Source organism: Macadamia integrifolia, chromosome 3 (assembly GCF_013358625.1).
Source record: "Macadamia integrifolia cultivar HAES 741 chromosome 3, SCU_Mint_v3, whole genome shotgun sequence".
In the NCBI taxonomy this organism is placed as follows: domain Eukaryota; kingdom Viridiplantae; phylum Streptophyta; class Magnoliopsida; order Proteales; family Proteaceae; genus Macadamia; species Macadamia integrifolia.
In genome coordinates, this window is record NC_056559.1 from 36336273 (window position 1) to 36357592 (window position 21320).

General features: G+C 37.4%; 2 protein-coding genes across 3 annotated transcripts in view; one reads left to right on the forward strand and one right to left on the reverse strand.

The window, feature by feature from the left end:
• Nucleotides 1-13526, forward strand: part of LOC122073015 (transcriptional corepressor SEUSS-like) — a 20947-nt gene extending 7421 nt beyond the window's left edge. For both annotated transcript variants that reach the window (XM_042637495.1, XM_042637496.1), the window contains exons 8-10: nt 7013-7106; nt 10629-10698; nt 12214-13526. In XM_042637495.1, coding sequence (XP_042493429.1) covers nt 7013-7106; nt 10629-10698; nt 12214-13202 — 1153 coding nt within the window. In that variant the 3' untranslated portion in view covers nt 13203-13526. The remainder of the gene's footprint in view (nt 1-7012; nt 7107-10628; nt 10699-12213) is intronic.
• A 921-nt stretch (nt 13527-14447) lies between these two features.
• Nucleotides 14448-16000, reverse strand: LOC122073384 (thioredoxin M-type, chloroplastic-like). The gene is made up of 2 exons (XM_042637967.1): nt 15581-16000; nt 14448-14954 (listed from the first exon to the last, which is right to left on the reverse strand). Exons 1-2 carry the CDS (start codon nt 15831-15833, stop codon nt 14635-14637), a joined length of 573 nt encoding a protein of 190 aa, XP_042493901.1. The 5' UTR covers nt 15834-16000; the 3' UTR covers nt 14448-14634.
• Nucleotides 16001-21320: the final 5320 nt, after the last annotated feature.

The window sequence follows — 21320 nt, forward strand, 5'->3', positions numbered from 1 at the left end:
TTTTTTGTTCACAAAAATGGTTTTGGCTGCATTTTGTATATTTATGGAGCTTGTTTCTATTTTAAAAAAAAATGATAAAACACAAAAACCAAAAATAGATCAAGAGTCATTTATGTGTTTTGACCAAAATTGAATTTTAGTTATTTTTGCACTGAATTTTAATGAGCACGTGCTTAAAGTCCTAATATGGAGGGGTAAAGTAGTCATTTGCTTTGTAATTAGAAATCCAAGCCCCTTGCCCCCCCTTTTTCAGTCCAAAGTGGAGAAAGATAGTTATAAAAAAGATTGAGTGAAGAGATTCTCTTCATCCATTGCTTCAAAAAACCATTTTGCACATAGAGGTATCAAACTATCTCTCACAAAAAAAACCAATTTTGTGAAGTAGTTACCAAACCTTTAGTTGGGATAAGGCTAAGCTTTGTTGTTGTTGTTGTTGTTGTTGTTAGTTAACAAACCATTTTTATGTTTTGATAAAAAATGGTTTTCATTAATGATTTTTGTTAAATAGGTAAAAATAAAAATGAAAAATGATACCAAAGAGGGCCTTGGTAATATTCTAACATTAGTCTTTCAAACATTAAAAAAATTTATGCACTGCATAGTACATAATTTTGGTGAAACAATGTCGTATTCTGAAATTCAAACTCTCTCTCTCTCTCTCTCTCTCTGTTTAACTTCAATTGTAACATACTATGGTTCATCACAATTCTGACATTTAACATGGCATGAATAACCTATTTATTTCTTGTACTAAGAATGAGAGAGAAGGGTGTCAAAACAGAATCAAAACTGGACTGAATAAACTGAAATGAACCAAACTGTATAAAATTTTGTTCTAAGAAATGGCTTTAAATTCGGTTAGGTTCTGGATCTATGTAAGGAACCATTGGTTCTAACCGAATTGAACTGATTTAAACTGAGTATATGTTTAAAACAAAAAAAGTTATACAATAATACAGAAGGAAACATATAATTTACCCAACCTGTGTTTCAAATGAAATGAATAAAAAAATTAAATCACTACAGAATATATAATATAAAATGGATAAAGAAGCAGTGGTCTTTGACTCTTCGAGATTCTTCTTTTCTCTTCTTCTTCATTTGGGCAGCAAGCAGCGGTTTTATGCCATTAATGGCTACTGCTGCGCCGGAGCTGAAGAGGGAAGACCAGGGAGAAATTTAATTTTTATTTTTTATTCTTTTCGGGGGGGTGGGGGCTCTGCCATTGGTGAGGAAGTTGGGAGCCACCAGTAGGTGAGAACTGCCAGCGGCCATGGAGCTATAGTTTTTAAGGCGGTAAGGCGACAGAGGCGTTTGAAGGTCTTTTGGAGCGCCTTAGCGATAAGGCGGGCATAAAGCGTCGCCTTATCGACTAAAGCGTTTCTGTGTAATTTTTTTATAAAACCAATTTATTTGGCTCAAATCCTAGCTGAATCCTATTACTCATATGTTAAGTAAATATTAAAGGTTCATATTCATAATTCATACCAATGTAAGATATTCATCAAGAAAACAAATCAATAAAGTGAATAAACTAAGTTCATCTTCATCAATCATCAATCATCATAACATATTAACATATACTATAAATACATAATTCTGAAACAAAATTATAAATATAAAGAAAAGAAGACATAAAAAATACAAGTATTGTTATACTTACCTCTATGATGCCAAAATGAGTGCCTAAGCCTTAAGGTCATCCACTATATTTCTACTCCTATCAAAGAAGAATGAAGATCTTCGCTGCCGGAGCAAAATGGTCGTCTGGATCAGTGGTTCTTCCTTGTTCTTTGATTCCTTCTCAAAGCCCTTTCTTAAGACCCTTGACAAAATCCAAACCCTGTTTGTGAATCGTGTTTTTGTTTTGATTGTTTTGGTTATTTTTGGTGGAGTAAAGCTGATCTCATACATCTCAAGTGTTAACAAAACCATACACCTACCAATAAAAAATCTATATTTAGAATCTTCATCAAGTAATTTTAAAATGTGTTAAAAAAAAAAAAAAAAAAAAAACTCATAAGGCGCCACTTCACGTAAGGCGGAGCACTGCCTTACCATCTCTAGACCGCATCAGCGCCAAGGCACTGCTAAGGCGTCGCCTTACCAACGCCTTAAAAACTATGCATGGGGCCCACAAGCTTAGATTATGAATTTTGATTTCTATGCATTATACAAAACTCTCGCTTGCCGATTGCTTCTTCAGCTGTGCAAATTCTCACTTCCGAGCTGTCGTCGTTGACTGCTGCTCCTTCCAAGGGGTACTATCACCGAAGAAAAAGGAGGGGGAGAGAAAGGAGGAAAGCCATCACTGAAAAGCATGAGGATATGGGTTTTCAATATAACGGCTTTAATTGACAAAGCTCTTTGGGTTTTTTGATCATCCGCAATTTTAGAAGAGTTGAAGGATCTATACTCCCAGTTTCAGGGGATGCGGTTTTTGCAGAACTGCTGGAGGTTCTCAGTCCTTGGAGGTGTGATTCCAGTGGAGGAGTTGCCATTAGAGGACATAGGAGGCAGACGAGGGTGATTCCAGTGGAGTCGCTGTTGTCGAGATGATGGTGGCACGGGAGAACCAAATTGGAACTAAAACCATTCAGTTCGGCTTGAGTCTTCAATTTCAGAACCAACTTGGTTTGGTTCCGAGTTTTGAGACACACTATCAGTCACTTGAACCAAACTGAATGTCCGAAAACCGAACTGATTGGCAAGCTTGGAGAGAATAAAGGATTTTTCACCTGAAATCTTCTGTCAAGAATTTTAGAAGCAAAATCCTTCAATCTACCAGAGTTGTGAAATCCATGTTATTTTTTCTTTTTTTTTTTTGGGGGGGGGTGGGAGTGGTCAGATTTGTGCAGAAATAAGTGTTAGAAACTCTTTAGGTAAAGTTTCAAAGCCAAAAAACCTAGGTCTGTGGTGGAACCATGGGAAAAAGATAATCCGCTAAAGAGCTAACCAGAAGAAGTATTAACCCCACCCTGGAAAAATCTACATACAAACTTAAGTGGTATAGATTCCCAAGACAGATTTAGGCCAGACAACAACCCTTTTTTTTTTTTTAAATTCATCAGCAGTTTTGTTAGCACTTCTGTCCTGGGTGTCAGGTTCCCAAGTTCTACTACATCTCTAGTGCCTCATATGTGAAACTTGACATGATCTGTAACAACTTTAGCCACATCTTACTAGGAGACTGAGAAATCACCTTTTTTTTTTTTTTTTTTTGTGGCCCAAGCGGTACCAAAGGCCATTAAACTTTGACTATCAGCCTGTTGGACTGTTCGGTACAAGTATTACTTCTCCATCAATCTGCTTCTGTTACAACTTTTTTACTAGTATTCCTTTTCTGTTTTTGTTTTCCTGGGTATTTCCCCATCTGAGATTCCTTTTCTTTTGTTATTTGGCTGTGCAATCAGTTTAATTAATGATAGTACCAAGACCCTGATTCTACTATTGGTTAGGGTTTCGGTTTCTCAATGAGACAATTAGTTCCATTTTTTATGAAGTTTTGAGTTGATTGCTTCTTTCCTAAGGATTTATTTAAGCAGATGTGAAATTGGTTTTTGGTCCTCGGGTGATGAAAATTATTTCAAAGGCTACCCTTTTAGCAGTGCTATGGTGTTTGTGGGAGGAATAAAACGTCCCAATGGTTTAACGGGGCAGTGGACATTTGTTTAGGCTGCGTTTGGTAGTCATCCATTTGGCTTTTTTTCGTTTTTTTGAAACGAGCCAGGTTAAAAAAAACAACAAAGGGAAATGTTGAAACATGGCATGTTTCAACATTTGAGAAACTTTTCATTTGAAAAAAAATTCATGTTCCTGATAATTTGCCCTAGGACAAAAATTTCTGTCTCATTGAAACTCTGAAGAACTGGAGTGGTGAAGAATCTGTGAAGAACTCTCGCTCAATCATTGCTCTCTCTTAACACTGCTGATCGCTGGTCTCCCTCATCACTGTCTCGGTGAATCGGACTGAGAAACCCTTTTTGTGAAGAAAAAATCCCATTGGATTCCCTTTCGCTCCCTCATTCCTATCTCGGTGAAACTGTTTCTGAAACAGGTTTACCAAACACCATTTTTTAGGCAAAAAATGGTTAATGCAGAAACAAAAAAATTCTGGTTTTGACTCGAAACGTTACTAAATGCAGCCTGATTATCTCTTTAATGATTGGTATATGATGATTACCTCCAGAGTTTGGATTGATAAACTGATTCCTGCTTGGGCCCAAGGTTTGAAATTTCGATTTCGACCACATCTTGGTTTCTGTCGTAACCGAAATATTTCGGTGAAATTTCGGTCTATTTTGAGACTGCAATTTTTTGGGTCATTTCATTTCAATTTCGGTCGAAACTGAAATATTTTATGAAATTTCGGTTATATCGACCAAATTTTAAACCACTCTTGGCCCCCCTACTTCTGAAGGCTTTGTGAAGTTGATCTTGGATGATTTCTCATTATGCAATCCAGGTCGATCAGGTCTAAATCGGGAGGCCCTTACTGTTTACTCTGGGCCCATGTGCCATGGGATTTGCTGAGAATGAATTTGGGGGGTCCTTGTGGGCCAGCATATCTTTTGTTGGCCGAGCAGTTTATCAGCATGTCATTGTAGATGGAAACTTGGCTACCATCATTGGTTGGATGTGCATAGAGGAATTTGTCATTACAGATTCATGCACATCATCTACTTAGATCTACTCTGAACATTTTATTCTGCTGGAGTCAAAATCAGCTACTGAATGGACTGATAATCTAGCCAAGCAAGTGTTTTAGACTGAGCATATCTTCTTCTAATTACTTCTTTTGTGAGTCTATTCAGAGTTTTTCCTTGCAGACCTTTGCCTTTTTTTGTTTCTTTTAGCTGTAGCCTTTGAGGGTTGTCTCTTTGCATTCTTTACCCTTCCAATACAATCTGTTATTATCCACATACAGACAGACGCAAAACCAAGAAAGTAATAGCAACTAATGCTTCGATTATTGTAGCTCTGGCCAAGGGCTTATGAAACTCTTTTTTTTTTTTTAATGGAACTTAAGGAACTCATTTTTGAGGTTAGAAGTACCCTATCTGAATTGGTAAGTAATTGATTAATTAAGTATATCCAATATCCAGGCCTTTCTTTGAACTCAAGTTCTTGTTTTACTAGTGTAATTTAAATTTAAAATTAAACAATTTGACTAACTAGGAATCAAGGAGTTGTACTAAATTCACGGGACCAATTAACCCAATTTTTTTTATAAAACAAGTTTCAGCAAGGCTTAATTGCAACTCCTTTTCACTTCTAGGATGGTCCAAGAACTTGAATGGTTAGCAACTTGTATTGGGGAAGACATTAACCACTTGCAGTTTTTTGGTCTTGTCCGTGGTTAATGGATCTGCAGGACCATTTATTCTCAGATCTTTATCTCCCTTCTGTGGGTGACGGATTGAATCCATTAGCACCATTCCAGTTTGCAATAAGAAATACATTTTAAAGATTTCTTCTTTTTTTTTTTTTTCAAGGAATTAAGGAAAAACATTACCTGTATGCTCAAAAAGGTGGGCTGTGCCGCTGTGGTACCGGCATTGAAAAGTAAGGGCCCGTTTGATAACGTTTCTGCTGTTTCTGTTTCAAGAAACGACAGAAACAGAAATTTCCGTTTCTGGGAACAGAAACAGAATTTTGGGTGTTTGATAAGAAAGCCAACTGAAACACTACTTAAGGTTAACGCGGAATAAAGTTCGCTGAAACGCTCAGAAAGCCAACTGAAACACCTCCATCTTTGAAGCTCTTTCGAAGAGGAGCTCCAACAATGGCGGCTGGACGAGAGGTTTCAGTGGTAACGATAGGAGGTAAAGGTTCTTCTCTTTCTTCGTCATCGGTCTTCGCCATTGCCAATGGTCTCTCCCAGGTAAGAATTGATTTTGTCGTCACTGATAAGCTAACTAAGAAACACTCCCTCTCTACGGTTTCTCTGAACAACTCGGAATCGAGATTTCTAACCCTAGAAGAATCCCGAGCTGCTCTTGTTGTCCTATTGAACAAGCTCGCTCTATCCAACGCTAGTATTCGTGACTTTCCTCCCGATTCGATTGTAGAAACCCTAAATGCTGGATTTAACCCCGAAAGCTTGGACTTTGGTTCTATATCTGCATTTCTGGATTCCTTGTTTGCATTGAATTCGAGGAAGCCCGAGGAGGTTGGGGTGACGGATGGAGAGCTGGCTGTGTTGGAAAACTCTTCTGCCGCTTTGGTTGGCATTTCTGCGCTTTTGGATCACTCCTCTTCAGTTTTGTCTACTGTTATTGATGCAGTAGCTTCACTAAGAATGGTAGTGATGTCAAACTCCGTCTTCAATATCGATTTTTTGTGCTCCATTTTTGTTTCGAGAAACGAGCGAAACAAGTAAAACTTGTTTCGTCATTCATGTTTCTTGAAGCATAAATTGTTATAAATTTCAATTTATGTTTCAAGAAACAAGTGGAACGGAACACTTTTACCAAACGGTATTTATGCCGTTTCTTTGTTTCTGAGAACAAGAAAACAAAGAAACACGTTTCTGGTTACGTTATCAAACGGGCCCTAACTGTTCATGTGGTTAAATAAATAAATAATTAAAAAAAAAAAGAAAAAAAAATGTTTATATGGCTGGTCGAGGGGGTTCCCCATAAGTTGAATAGTTTGGAACTAACATTTGAGCTTCCATGTGGCATGAGAATTTTGAGATGGAAATTTAACCATTTTTTGACTTAAAAAATTTAACTGCTTCCTGCTTTGAACTTTGGAACTAATCTGTTTCCCACTTCCTGCTTTCAGTCCGATTTTTGATTCAGTGTTATGGAGGCATTTAAATATTTTTTCTTTGTAGTCAAGGCAACAGTTGGTGCCTATTTGTTTCTATCCATCTGCAGTGGTCTATGTGTTCTGTGTCTACTAGAATAATATTTAGTGGTTGCTCTCATTCTGAGCATATTTCCATATCTATACATATATATTTTTAAATCACTTCCATTGATTAGTAAACACTATTCTGCTTCAGGTTTGTTGCATCAGCTCGCCAATTGGCAAAAGCTTTGGAGGTGCCTTTAGTAAATGATTTAGGATATACGAAGAGATACGTGCGGTGTCTTCAGGTAGTGTGCTAACTCTTTTGTGATTAACATAAATTGATGATTTCCACTTTCATCTGTGAATTAAATGTTGGAGGATAGCTTGAATATGGTTGGGTGTTCTGCATCCATGACTAATTTGTTGGGGTCCACTAACATTTCAAAAATGCAGAGCTGCTGTTGCATCTTGTATGCAGTTCTCACTTTTCTAAATTCATCTCATTGATGTGATTCTTGTAACTTTACTTGAACTGACCACCGTTAGATTTGGGTTTCCATAGTTATGTATAATGATGTACGTCTTATCTTAGGTTTGATTTAGATTGTAGGAGTTCAAACATCCAGGAATTTGTCAGTTTTTATGCTGTATGTATTAATGATGAGTTGTCTAGCTGTCAGATTAGATTACCACCCAATCAATTAGTCCAAATCAATAATAATTGGGTTCTGCAATTAGGTGGTCTCAATTCCTATTAGCAATGGGAATTTAATCTCAAAGATCGAAGTCACGGTTCCCTCAGTCCTCTGGTAAATACACAATAAGTCAATAACTGATGTGATCTGTGGTGATTCCTGGCCTTTAGGGCTATCGTAATCCAGACTGAATTCATTTTCTCCTGGGCACCTTTTTAAAATTTTGGAAAAGTTAAAACTCATTTTGACCTTCATTGCTATGGATTTTGATTCCTATCTGCATTATGTGTAAATGAGATATTCAATTGTAGAACATGTTTGCTAGCTCGTCTGAGCGCCCGTGGATCAGCTGCTAGTTCTTAGGTACAAAGTTGTCAATACTTCAACAAGGAATATAAAAATGCATGCGGACAAAGTTCGTGATCTTTGGCTGAAATATTTCTTATCTAGATTCATGATTCAAAGACATGTTATTCTGTTGGAAGTCTTGGCTTGATGATTATATAACTTAGTCTGTCAACTAAATTTCTCTTGTGATAATCATGATAATAGGTGCTTGAGGAGAATGAGAAAGGTGTTAGTAAACTGGCTTAATCATCATAATGTGTTCCTTTTTGTCTTTGTCTTATTACATAAATGTTATCTGTTTCTCTCATTTTCTTATCTATTTTCCCAATTTTATTTTTCCTGCCATTAGATGGTTTTCTTAGTCTAGTTTCTGTTTACATGGGTCTGTCCTTGCAAAAGGAACTGTAAAGGGCTTCTTTCCAATGAATTTGATCGTGCATAGAATTGCTCTTCATGAAGAAACAGAAGGTATTCGCCAGGCCCCTAAGGAGACTTGGTGGGATGATGAGGTCCAGATAGCCATAAAGACTAAGAAAGCTAGTTTGAAGACACGACAAAGATAGAAGATAAAAATAGATATAATGTTGCCAGAATTGAAGCTAAGAAGATTGTGGGGATAAGCAAGGGCTAAGAAATATAAGGACCTCTATAATAATCTGAACACAAAGGAAGGGGAAAAAGATTTGTATAAAATAGCTAAAATGAGTGAAAGGAGTAGAGATTTTGATCATGTGAGGTATATTAAAGTGATGGCAAAGTGCTAGTAAGAGATGAGGACATAATGACGAGATGGGAAGAGTATTTTTGTGGCCTACTAAATGAAGACATTTCCATGAGGAATGACCCAAAAGATTGCATTACTCATCTTGACACCACACGTTATAGAGATACTGGCGGTGGAGGGGTGGCTAATCGATTTGGTGATGAATCGCTTGTTATGGTGTTGCCATGGCGGTCAAATCGCCCATGTGTCATTTTTTATTTTTCCTATTTTTTAAAGTTATTTAGTATGCTATTTTTTATTTTCCCTATTTTTCTAAAGTTATTTAGCATGCTATAAGCCTACAATATATACCCTATAACATATAAAACCAACATTAAGCAACATCAAATCATCAAAAATCAACATAGCCCTATCAAAATCACTCTGCATTTTGTAAAAAATCGACCGCCTAGTGAATCAGGTGTGACTTGGCGTCCATGGCGGTGCCATAGGCGACGCCTATCAGCCAATGGCGACTGCCATTTGTGAGTCACGTAAATCGTAGCACTGCCATGAACTTTTCCGTCAGGATGCCAAATCGTCGCCAAGGCGACACCATGACAACTATGGTTTCTATGTACAAAAATAAAGGTGATTCAGAGTTGCAATACTCTAGAACATAAAACTAACGAGTCATACTATTTAATCGTGGGAGAAGGTTGTTGAAGCCCACCTAAGAAGAGAAACTACTTTCTTAGAAAACCAATTTGGTTTTATGCCTGGTAGATCCACGACATAAGCTATTTACCTACTCAAGAGGCTCATGGAGAGATTTAGAACTTGCAAGAAAGATCTCCATATGATCTTTATTGACTTATAAAAAGCGTATGACAAAGTCCCTAGAGAGCTAATCTAGCATGTACTAGAGAATAGAAGGGTATCGAGTAAATATGTAGATATAATTAAAGGCATGTATAAGGACATGATGACCTATGTGAGTACCGTGGGAAGGCAAGGATGTGAATTCCCAATTACAATTGTGCTACATCAAGGATCAACTTTAAGTGCTTACTTGATTGCGCTTATCATCAATGATTTAACGACAAACATTGAAGATGGGTTTTGGTGGTGTATGTTTTTTGTTGATGACATTGTTTGGTGGAGAGACGAGAGCGGGGATTAATGTTAAGTTGGAGCTATGGAGATCGACCTTGGAATCAATAAGTTTTAAGATAAGTAGAATGAAGACGAGTATATGATGTGTAGCTTCAGTTGCACTACGATGGATAGTGAAATGGTGAAGATTGAGGAGAGGTACCGCAAAGTGATCATTTTAGGTACGTGGAGTCAACGATAAATAAAGAAGGTGACATAGATGATGTTTCATAGAGGATTAAGGTGGGCTGGAAGAAGTTGGGAGATGTGTTTGGAGTATTGTGTGACCGACATATTCGTGTAAGGTTCAAAAGAAAGTTCCATAGGACAGCTCGGCTATGATGTACGGGGCTGAATGTTAGGCTATTAAGAAGCGTCATATAGACAAACTATGTCTAACAGAGATGAGGACGTTGAAATGGATTTGTGGCAAAACTAGGAAGGATAAAGTAAGAAATGATCATATTAGAGAAGATTTGGGAGTTGCCCCGAATCCCCGATTCATGATAAGCTCTGAGAAAGTCGTTTGAGGCGGTATGACCATGTTCAATGGAGGCTTGAGAATGCACCAATACAGAGGAGTGATTTGATTCAGATTGAAGGAACCAAAAAAGATAACGGCAGACTTAAAATGACGATAGGAGAAATAGTGAGAAAAGATATGCATAGTTTAGGTATTGTCCCAAGTTTGACCTCGAATAGATCCTATGGGGGGGGCAAGAATCCATGTAGCCGATCCCGTTTAGTTGAGATTTTTCTGATTTGTTGTGTTGTGATGTGTTCCTTTCTTTTTACTTCTACTTTCTTTTTGCTATATCTGATCAGATCCATGTAGCCGACCCCATTTAGTTGAGATAAGGCTGAGTTGTTGTTGTATGGAATTTTTATTCATTTGTTTGATGTGTCTTGTGGGTAAAAATTTGCAGATATCAGAAGTCGTTAACAGCATGAAAGATTTGATTGATTATAGCAGAGAAACAGGGACTGGACCTATGGGTAAAGCTTCCTATTTCCTCCCACCCCCCCTTAATATTCGTATTCTGATCTTGTGTTTTGTATGGTTTGAATTCTCATTATTGGAAAGATTTGAATGTGCCAGAGATGCCAATTATGGTGCCATAATTGTGCATGCTGCACAAATTTTATGGAAATACTGAATGTTGCTATGCTTAATGATGTTTCTCTCTTCTTCATGAACTGCCACATGGCAGGCTGTGGGTGTGTCCATGTAATAGAGGACCCCATACCACGATGGTTGGGTGCATTACAGTAAAAAATGTAGAAGTGGCTCAAAATTACTAAGATCTAATTTTATATCCATTTCCTTATGGCGACATATTTGAAACTTCGGAGCAAACTTGTCACTTTTCTTACTCATTCTGGGCTGAAAATTTTCCAGTGAGGTGGTGCAGGATCCTCGTGCATGGAACTGATGCTTGTCATGCCGCAATATATATATATATATATATTTGGTGAATAAAAAATTCATTACCAAAGAAGAGAATGAGAGAAGAAATATACATTCCCTAAGGGAAAAGAAAAAGAAAAAACAAAGGCCAACAAACCAACCAGGGGGCGGGGGGCAGAGAATGGATGGGGGAAGATCCCAGGGTTCATGGCAATATTTAGTTGAGCAAGATTTGATTTCTGTGTGTAACTGGTTGGGAAGGATCAGTTTTTTGATCCCTTGGGACTAAGATTGTTTGACTGGTGACAGCTGGGACCCAAATAGTCTTCTCCCAAGATCAGAATGTTAGCAGCCTTAAAAGTGTTGGCAAGTTGACAAATATTCTGATTGTTGATACATTTGGATTCAGGTGTCGCATAACATAATTTACCTATGTTCTGAAAGAATGCTTGAAAACTGTTCAACTATAGACCCCAGTCCTGACACGATATCTTTAATAAAGATACTTTACCACCAAGCCACAGCTTTTTTCTTTTATTGGGGTAACAAAACCCACCATACATAAAAACTGCCAGTTTTGGACCACTGATCTCCAGGCATTTCAGTATCATTTTAGTCAAGTTTATTTAATCCAAAAAAACTAGGGAGAAGGGACTCAAAACACTCCCATGAATAGCCTTTCTTTCTCCAGATAAGCTGCTCGAAATCTGTCCCGTACATGTTGGGTTATATGGAATTTCCCTGTTTTCTCCCCCAATCGGAACGATCAAAATTTGGAGAGAGCAAAGTAGAATTATTAGGTGGATAAAATTTTTGTAGGGATCAGCATTAATATTGTCCTTCAGAATAATTTATGTTTGGCTTGGTTGGAAACCTCAGAAATCCATTTGTGGATGTGTGACATCCTTGTTGGAACTACAGAGAAGTGGCAGCTAGTAATCCATGGGATCCTAATTTCATGGTCAGGATATCTCTTGATGGCTGGTTTAGGGGATTTAATGCAGGAGTTATTAAAAACAAGCGAGTTTCTGTGGGGTCCTTTATTGTTTGTTATAAGAAACCTTATTGGTATTTGTAGTTGATGACTCTTTTCTTCCTTTCAGCAAGTTTGATCAACTTCCCTCGGAGAACCAGCGCTTCATCTGGGCTTCAAAGTCCAGGTCAACAAGCTGAGCAGCAGCAGCAGCAACAGCAACAAACCATGGTGCAAAACTCTAGCAATGATCAGAGCTCTGTCCAGGCCACTGGTGTGCAGCTCACTGCAAACAATGCGGTTGTTAGTGTAAATAACTCCCTAAACTCAGCATCCACTTCCACATCTGTGAACCCTATTGTTGGGCTACTCCACCAGAACTCCATGAATTCGAGGCAGGAAAACTCGATAACCAATGCTAACAGTCCGTATGGTGCGAGTACAGTGCAGATCCCATCAGCAGCGGCTTCCTCAAGTTCAATACCACAGGCTCAAACAAACCCATCATCCCCATTCCCATCACCGACACCTTCGTCTAACAATCCTCAGAATTCTCATAGTGCCTTACCAGCAACAACAGTGAATGCAGCAAACCAGATGAGTAGTGCAAATTCACCAGCGACCATTGCAATGCAACAGCCAACTCAGCCCACTGAGGCTGCTGACCCAAATGATTCCCAGAGCTGTGTCCAGCAGATCATACAAGAAATGATGATGTCTACTCATCAGCTAAATGGAGGGAGTAGTATGGGTGGTGTTAGTTCCTTGGGAAACGACATGAAAAACATCAATGGGATCGTGCAGACGGGCAATAACACGGCTCTCAATGGCGGAAACTGTTTGGTTGGAAATGGGATTGCCAACAGTTCAGGCATTGGCAGTGGGGGATTTGGTAACATGGGTGTTGGAATTAGTACACCTGCAACAGTTAGTGGAATTAGAGCTGCGATGGGCAATAACTCCATGGCGTTGAATGGGCGGGTTGGCATGCCATCAATGTCACAGGACTCTGGAATGAACTATCAACAAGAAGATTTGGGGAATCGGCTGTTAAGTGGGCTTGGTACAGTAAACAGCTACCATAATAATCTCCAATTCGGTTGGAAATCATCCCCGTAGAAGGCTTTTTTTGAATGATAAGTGTGTGTTTTCGATGGATGCTGTTGGAGCAGTGTCAGATATATCCAGACTGCTTGTGTCAAATGTAGTCCAAGCATACCACAGCTTCCAGTTCTGTACTAATTCCAGGAAAGGTAAAAAAGTATAGTGTAGTGTCCATTGAAACGTTGTAATCCACCACATCAGCTTTGGGTTTCTTTCTTTTTCTTTCCCCACATTTTGGGTCACCTACGTATGTGATGAGGGTTACTGATGGGAAGTCCTTGTATTTTATGGTTCCATATAGAAGCTTTTCACCACTAACACCCCTAAAATGGGGAATCATCGAGGTCACATTCTTTGGGATGCGTATTGGGTCTGCTGTAATTTTTCATTCTGTGCCCCTTTGCGGTGCATTGTAGTGCACTAGAAGGATGGGTGTTTCTTCGCACCTCCCCAACCTGCTTCATAGAAAAAGGGTGCTCAGGCTGGCTCTGCGATTATAGACATTTGGATGAGATCACTTGCGTCATTAGTTTTATGATAAAAGGCTTCTTCGTCATGTTAGGTGCAAAGAAAGAAATGTTTCGACAAGGATCTGTTGAATCGGTCGATTTGGATTGGACTTGCCCGTGACAAATCCCGACAGTCGTTTTCATTTTTGAGGGTTGATTCTAGGGTTTTTGGGATCGACCCGGATTTTATTTTATCAACTTATTTTCAAAATCTAAAGCATAATAGAAAAAGGTCAAGTCCCACTTGTAGGCAGAAGGTTCCTGTAGATCAAAATTGAAGCAATGTATATCACGGAGGGAAGGTCATATAATGCATATAGTCAGTCTTACAATCTATTTTACGGAGAGGATGTTTCTCGATCCAAATTAAGTCACGGCAGAACGACCTTACCATTATATGTTTCTCGACTCAGCAGACGGCCACTAGGTTGCATAATGAAGTGGGCTTGCGGGTTTTACCTTGATAAATTCTTAAGTTACCTAAGAAAAGACTACGATAACAGCCGCTTACCAGGACACAGAACCATGCAGAAGGTACAGCACCATTGCGTAAAATAAGAATCTTTTTTAAATAATGAATCCGTTTGTTTCTGTGTAAGAAGGCAGAAACAGAAAATTTTCTTGTCAAATAAGAAATTTTTTGTGTGTCTGTTTTGATGTCAAATGTGAAAAACTTGGCTAGTTTACCATTACTGTTTGATTCCTGTCCGTGAAGCTAATGGTTGAAAGCCTTGAAAGGTCACTTGACAGATTTAATCAAATAACAAAGCTACTTGATGATTCGATTATATTTCCAAATATATATAATCACAGAAGTAGTACTACTACTTCATTGTAATTGATTACAGATATACAGAAAGAAATTCAGGAAATCATCATGGACTACAATACTTGATGATTTGATAATTGTTTTCCATAATAGGGTTCTTAATCCATCTTCATGAATCCAAATATTTCTCTATAGCAGCAGTTAAAGTAGAGAGTGGCACTGCACCAATAACACTCTCTTTCTTCTCTCCGTTCTTGAAGAATAACACAGTCGGGATGCTCCGGATGCCGTACTTGGTGGCAATGTTGGGACAATCATCGGTGTTAACCTTGTAACAAACAATCTTGCCCGCATACGTCTTCGCCAAGTCCTCTATCACTGGTGCAATCATCCGGCAAGGTCCACACCAAGGTGCCCAGAACTCCACCAGAGCTGGCCTCTCACTTGCAATGACTTCATTTTCCCAGGTTGTTTCTGTCACCACCAGAACTGTAGATTCCCAGAGGACATGTTGGTTAGCTAACACCAAAAGGAATTCATTTCTTAAGATTGATTGAACTTACAAGTGCTAATTAAAAGGTCCTTCAAGTGGAAGATTGAAGAATTCTTGCCTTCACAACCTAACTTAGTTGTGTCTGGGATTCAAGTAGCTTGAACGCAACTTAAAAAATTGGCAGTTAAGGAGAAGGTGTTTTAAGTCCTCATAAGTTTTCACATTGGACTACCCACATCCAATGGGAACCCCAACAATTTAAGCCTCATATGGAGAGCTTGTGAGGAATTGAGGAGTCATGGAATGGTTATCTAGTTAGGAAATTAGATATACATGGCTTGCAATTTTGATATCTAAAGGGAAAGTCAAAATGTCTAAGCTGAAGACTACTTCAGTTAATATTTTGCAGATGTGTTAGTGATTAATTAGGTTACTATGATTGGACTAAATAGAATTGAAGATACTGTACATTAGCCTCTTATTTTCAGTTTTAAGTACTAATTTTAAGAAACTGGTTTACCAAAAAAATGGAAGGACAAAGTTTTCCTTCACTGATAAAGCAACCTTCAACCAGAGGACTAGCTAGGAAATGTTGAAATGGATTGAAGAGAGAACGACTTACCTTCATCCACGGCTTCTCGGGCTTTGCAGACAATGCGGGATCTGAGGCATCTGTGATCGACAGGAGATAAAGAGGAGGGCCAAGAAGAAGAAGAAGTTGATGATGATAAACGAGAGATTGCAGAGAGCTTCAATCCCTTACATGTTGGCAAATTGAACTTCTCCTTGGAGACAAATGAGTGGTGAGCATTTAGAACACAAGCTCTAGTAGTGGCAGTCATGGTGCTAACTTGAAAACAAGTCTCCAAGGCCATTTCTATTTCTGTATTCCCTTAAAACTTGTTCCGAAATACTGTTTATATTCTTACTTTTAAGAGAGATGAAACCTTGAAGAAGGATGAAGAACAACAAAGAATTTCTTTTGCAGTTTTTTTTTTTTCCCCTCTTTGATTTTCTGGACTCTGGTGATTCCAATTTACCCAGAAAATAGGAAACAGAAAATGGTATGGATATTACATGAGATTGTGAGGTGCTTAATTGGTAGGGTTTATGTGGATGAGATTTCGTTTTGACATGGTCCACTAATTTAAGTATCTCATTCCATTCCCTGTGGGAGCCAGAATCATTTCTGGACCACTGCAGGGCTCGAGTAGGAAACCAATCACAAGGCATGAGTGGATATTTGGGTTTAGCATAAATAAAGGCCTTCATGGCTATTAAGGATCAAAATATACGATTGTCTTTCTTAAGCATCTCTCTTCTAAGCATCGATCAAGGTATCGATATCGTTTTGCCCGATAATCGTTATGTGTCAGTATCGTCAGAGGTTGATACGATATTGACATTGGTCGTTGGTATTGGCTGATATAAGGCTTGATACTAGATCGATATGGATGTATCAGTATTGCTCGAGATTGATATGGCCTATAATATATTAATATTGATACCCCATGATCTTGCTTCTTTGTCTCTAACTCGTAATTTGATGTTAGTTAATTTTTCTTATTTTTTTGGGCTTGTTTAACTTTTTTTTAGAGTAAATTTGGGATTTTCTAAATGACAACTCTATAGAAGTATTTACAATTTGACACATTTTTTCAATTGCTCCAGGGATGAAAAGGGTTTTCTTAAATAATTTGGCAGGTACTTATCATTTATCAAAATTTATCATTGTCTTCAATTTTTTAGTATACATGTAAAATGATAGGGTTTACTATGATTAAAAGAGAAGGAAATTTTTTTTTTTCTAAAGGTACAAAAAGTAAGATTATAGATTATTAGACAACTTAAGGGGTGTGCCAATAAGAAAATCTTTATTTTATAAGTTCAATTAATTTTCTCTTTTTGGATATAACAACAAATTAAGCTTTATCCCAACTTAATGAAGTCGGTTACATGGATCTAAACATATGAACAATGGAACATAACAAATGAAAGATGAAGAATGCAATATGAAAAGTGAGACCTAACCATACTTGGTACGAGGTCTAACCATACTTGTCATTTCTCACAACTTCTTTTATGATCGTTTTAGGCCTATCCCTAACTCTTATAGCCCCTTCAATATGAATCCCCTTTTACCCTTATACTGTGTATGTAATAGTTTGATCTAACCATTGTCCCCTTTCCATAATTGTATTCTTTAGCCTAGTAGTGTTCCAAATAATGATATTTTTTTCGTGAAAGGGTTTCCCACAACGCCAAGTGTGGGGTGATCTCCCATGCCACATAATTGTAACATATTAATATTTCTATGCACTATGCTCATTTAATGTGTCATATTTTATTTATTTATTTATTTATTTATTACACATTTGAAAGATGTCAAAACTATTTTAGTTGAGAATTATGGTTACCGCACTGAACACCTAGGAAGGGCCTCCTCACAAAATCCCAATATTGAAGGGTGCAAATTTGTGGATTATTAGCCTCTACTCACATATCAAATTCCAACTTAATGGAAAAATAGTGCTAGGGAATAAAGTTTATCTGCTGGTGGTGGATCCCTATCCAAATCATCAACCAATTGCCTAGCCAAAAGCCCAAATCCATCACTAGAAAAGCAGTCTTGGGGGTGGGGTGGGGTGGGGTGGGGTGGGGGTTTGGAATTAGAAACTAATACCAACTTAGTAAGCAAACCCTTCTGCCACCAATTATGAGAACTTGTCTAAGCAAAGTTGGGGTAAAAGATTTAGGAGCTAACTACCAACTTAGCAAGCAAACCTTCCTGCCATCCAACAAGAGAACTTGTCTAAGCAAGTTGGGGTAAAAAATGCTCTATGCTCTTTGATTAAGACACAATATTAACCTATGGGCTATTTCTGAAGAGGCAGTATGGAGTTTCGATTATTGGATCGTTCTACTTGATATCTCTGTTGGCCCATAAGACTATGAGCGAAATTGATCATTCACTGGTTCTGGGGCTTTCAGAGTGGACCCAAAGGATTCCCATGATACTAGGGGTGTACAACCACTTTTGTTTTTTTTTAGCCTATTGAATATTACATTGTAGATCTACATAGGGGCCACACTTCTTAGAAAGCAAGAAAATTGATGCAAATCAAGCACTGATGCACTTGTGAGGAGTTGATCGAGTAACCAATCTTTAGGCAGGTAGATTCAATGACTCATTATGTGATAGAGTGTAGGAATGACTCCAATCTTTAGCATCATGGGGATCTTTCTTTTCATCCACGGTGATTTGATGCTATGATTAAACTCTTGAAATAATGCGTCTCATCAATAATTCTCATCCGTACTGATGAAGATTCAAAATATCCTTTTTACATTGGATCAAAGACTCAAATCTCTATGATTGAAGAGATTCTCTCTTCACCCACTCAATCCTATAAATTTTATCAATGCTCGCTCTCTCTCATTTGGGCTAACTTGGGAGGAACAAGCAAGAAACCAACCTTTATGATGATTTGCATTTGTTATAGTTTTGGGGTCGTTAGGGCGGGGCCTCTCAGAGAACAACTCTCACAAAAGACAAAGGCATGCAGCATAGTGGTCTGGATAGGTTGGTGAATGAGTGCATCTACCGACAACCTACAACTAATCCATCCCATCCATTCCCAACTCAGAGTTTGGGCTCTCTAACCACAATTGCTCAAAGGTCAATACTTCATTTCGTATCTGTTCTTCCTTCTCAACGCATACACATATATATACATCGAACCTTTGTCGTGACGATTGCTATCTTAATGGACTTATAATTTATCTATTAACACCACCTAAGAAACTGAATTAGGTTATTATTGGTTTTGTGCGATGCCCTGGTGGAGAAGAATATGTTAATCAAACTAATGATAATGTAAAGAATAGTATCTTTCACATGGGATCCATGTGGATCAAAAACATGGTTTTATCATTGGATATCAAATCGGTCATATCGACTGATTCATATAGTATTGACCGTGATCGATGTAGAGCCATATGATATAGCTATGGTTTTCTTGATGAAAAAAAAAAGTTGTTTCGATCTGAAACATTACAATACAGCCTATACACATCACTACCAATATCAATATCAGGAAGGACTGATGCCGTTATAGATGCATGAACAAAATCTATGATCAGAATGGAGAGAGAGTGTTAATCTGAACTCCACATCTTATTATATAAGATGGCACACACTAAAATCTGCCACACAACCTTATGCACTTCTGTTTTTCCTTTATCATCAGGAATTATGAAATCGATTGGTTAGGTTATTACTATTGAAGAAAAATACACACACACACAAAGAGGGTCGACTGACTTGACTCAAGTCAATGTCGTGCCATGCCAAAAGATCTGATTTCTTCCAGATTGAGTTCATGGAAAAGACGCAACCAAGTGACCTTAACAAACGTGAACTAGAGAAGGAATAAAATATTTACTTCATTTTTTTTCATTAGTTTATATATTTACTAAGATAATTATTGGCTGATTGATATCTGCAATCTTACACAAACAATTAAATTTTCAAAGATATGCTCTTCCTTACAAGAAAATCACTAATGGTTTGTGGTTAAGAAAAATAGATCTGAGTATAATGAAATCATTGGCTTGAATCTCCTAAGGGTGTTAATCTTAATGAGTAGAATCATATTTTAATATTTAGGCCACAGTAAATGAAAATTCATTCATTGATCGGGGCCTTAGATGCACATGAGAGATATTTTGGAAAAGATCCTGAAACACTATAATAGTATGTGAAACCTAAGACAAAGTGGCAAACCTCACCATGAAGGAATACTTCTCCCTTCTTCTAAATCCCTTGATCATTGACATCCAAACCTGAAGATTGACCTAGAATTTCCTTTGGTGTCCATTGGTTCTTAATATTTTATTGAACTAAAGTCAACAGCTCCTTCAATGAGACTTGAGTGCTGGAAACTGTTCCTCTGTAGTATTGGAAGTATAATCTCACATAGGCTACTCTTAAAATCTTTTTTTACCTCATATGCATGTGAGTTTCTTTGCCAAATAACTTGAGCTTTTAGATTAGATATTTATATGGCATTAGAGCAGATCTTGCCATCCATGCAGATATCTATGTACATCTACGTAGTTCCACACATGAAGAAAAGTGTTTGGAAAATAGTCCCATACTGGTTACGTTTATAGGTTTCCTTTGCCTCATATATATGTGAATCCCTTCATTCAATAGTTTGAGATTTTGGCCTGGACACCTTGGTTAACAAAATAATAATAATAATAATAATAATAATAATAATAATAATAATAATAATAATAATAAATAAATAAATAAATAATTAGATATTTTCAAAGCTTTTATATATATATATATATATATTAGCATGCATTGCCATGTGTGTCCTATTATCCATCTACGCTTATGATTCTCTAACCATTGTGTATCAATCTTCTATAATTTGAGATTCTCAAAGTTCTAATCTATTTATTAGTTGAAAATTTCCATTTGGATTAGCACTTGACATGTGAACAAAAGACTTAAGATCCGTCTGTTCATAAAATGTGGCCCCCATCAGACATACCACAACAAATTTTTGGGTCGATCCGATAAACTTATCTATGGCCAACCAAATATAATTTATAATAAAAATAAAAATTGTCTTTTGATTGTTAGCAATACTATTTACAAATTATTTATTTATATATTTATAAAAAATATATATATTTACAAATTGTCTGACAAAAGTACCCTTACACATAGTTACCATTGGTGCGCTCTCTCTCTCTCCACCTTTTGTTTCCTTCCCCTTTCTAATCTCTCACACACAAACACACCAGTCCCCACTCACTCTCCTTCTCCTACATTATAGATTCACCCTTTTCTCCCACAAGATCTCCCTTACTCTGAACACCTCACCCTCACCCTCACCCACCCACTTTCTCCCCCAACCACCGCGTGACCATTTATAAATATATATATATATATATATAGAGAGAGAGAGAGAGAGAGAGAGAGAGAGAGAGAGAGAGAGAGAGAGAGAGAGAGAGAGAGAGAGAGATGGGAAAGCAACAAAATAGAAGAGAATAGACATACCAATTTCCCCCGACCAATTTCTTGAATTTAAATACTATTAGAGAGTACAAATTAAAGTAATTTCATTTATATATTCTTCACTTATAATTGCATAAATACTTTTAAATGATGTGGTAACTACCTATTCTTAAAAGCATTTATTATCACACTAATTTCGATAGTAAAATATATGATCTCCTGTGTTTACCACTTAAAAAAACTGCTTTAATTATTTTCATGGTTGAACGATTTATATCTTTTAGATTGAGCAGATGTTCAATTTAAAGGCTCCCTTTGAACCATG

Excerpts from the sequence above, each read along its gene's own strand:
- LOC122073384 (XM_042637967.1), bottom strand. The coding sequence starts at position 15,833 with ATGGCCTTGGAGACTTGTTTTCAAGTTAGCACCATGACTGCCACTACT. Across the intron at positions 14,955-15,580 it reads CCGAGAAGCCGTGGATGAAG|TTCTGGTGGTGACAGAAACA; the intron begins GTAAGTCGTTCT and ends GGGAATCTACAG.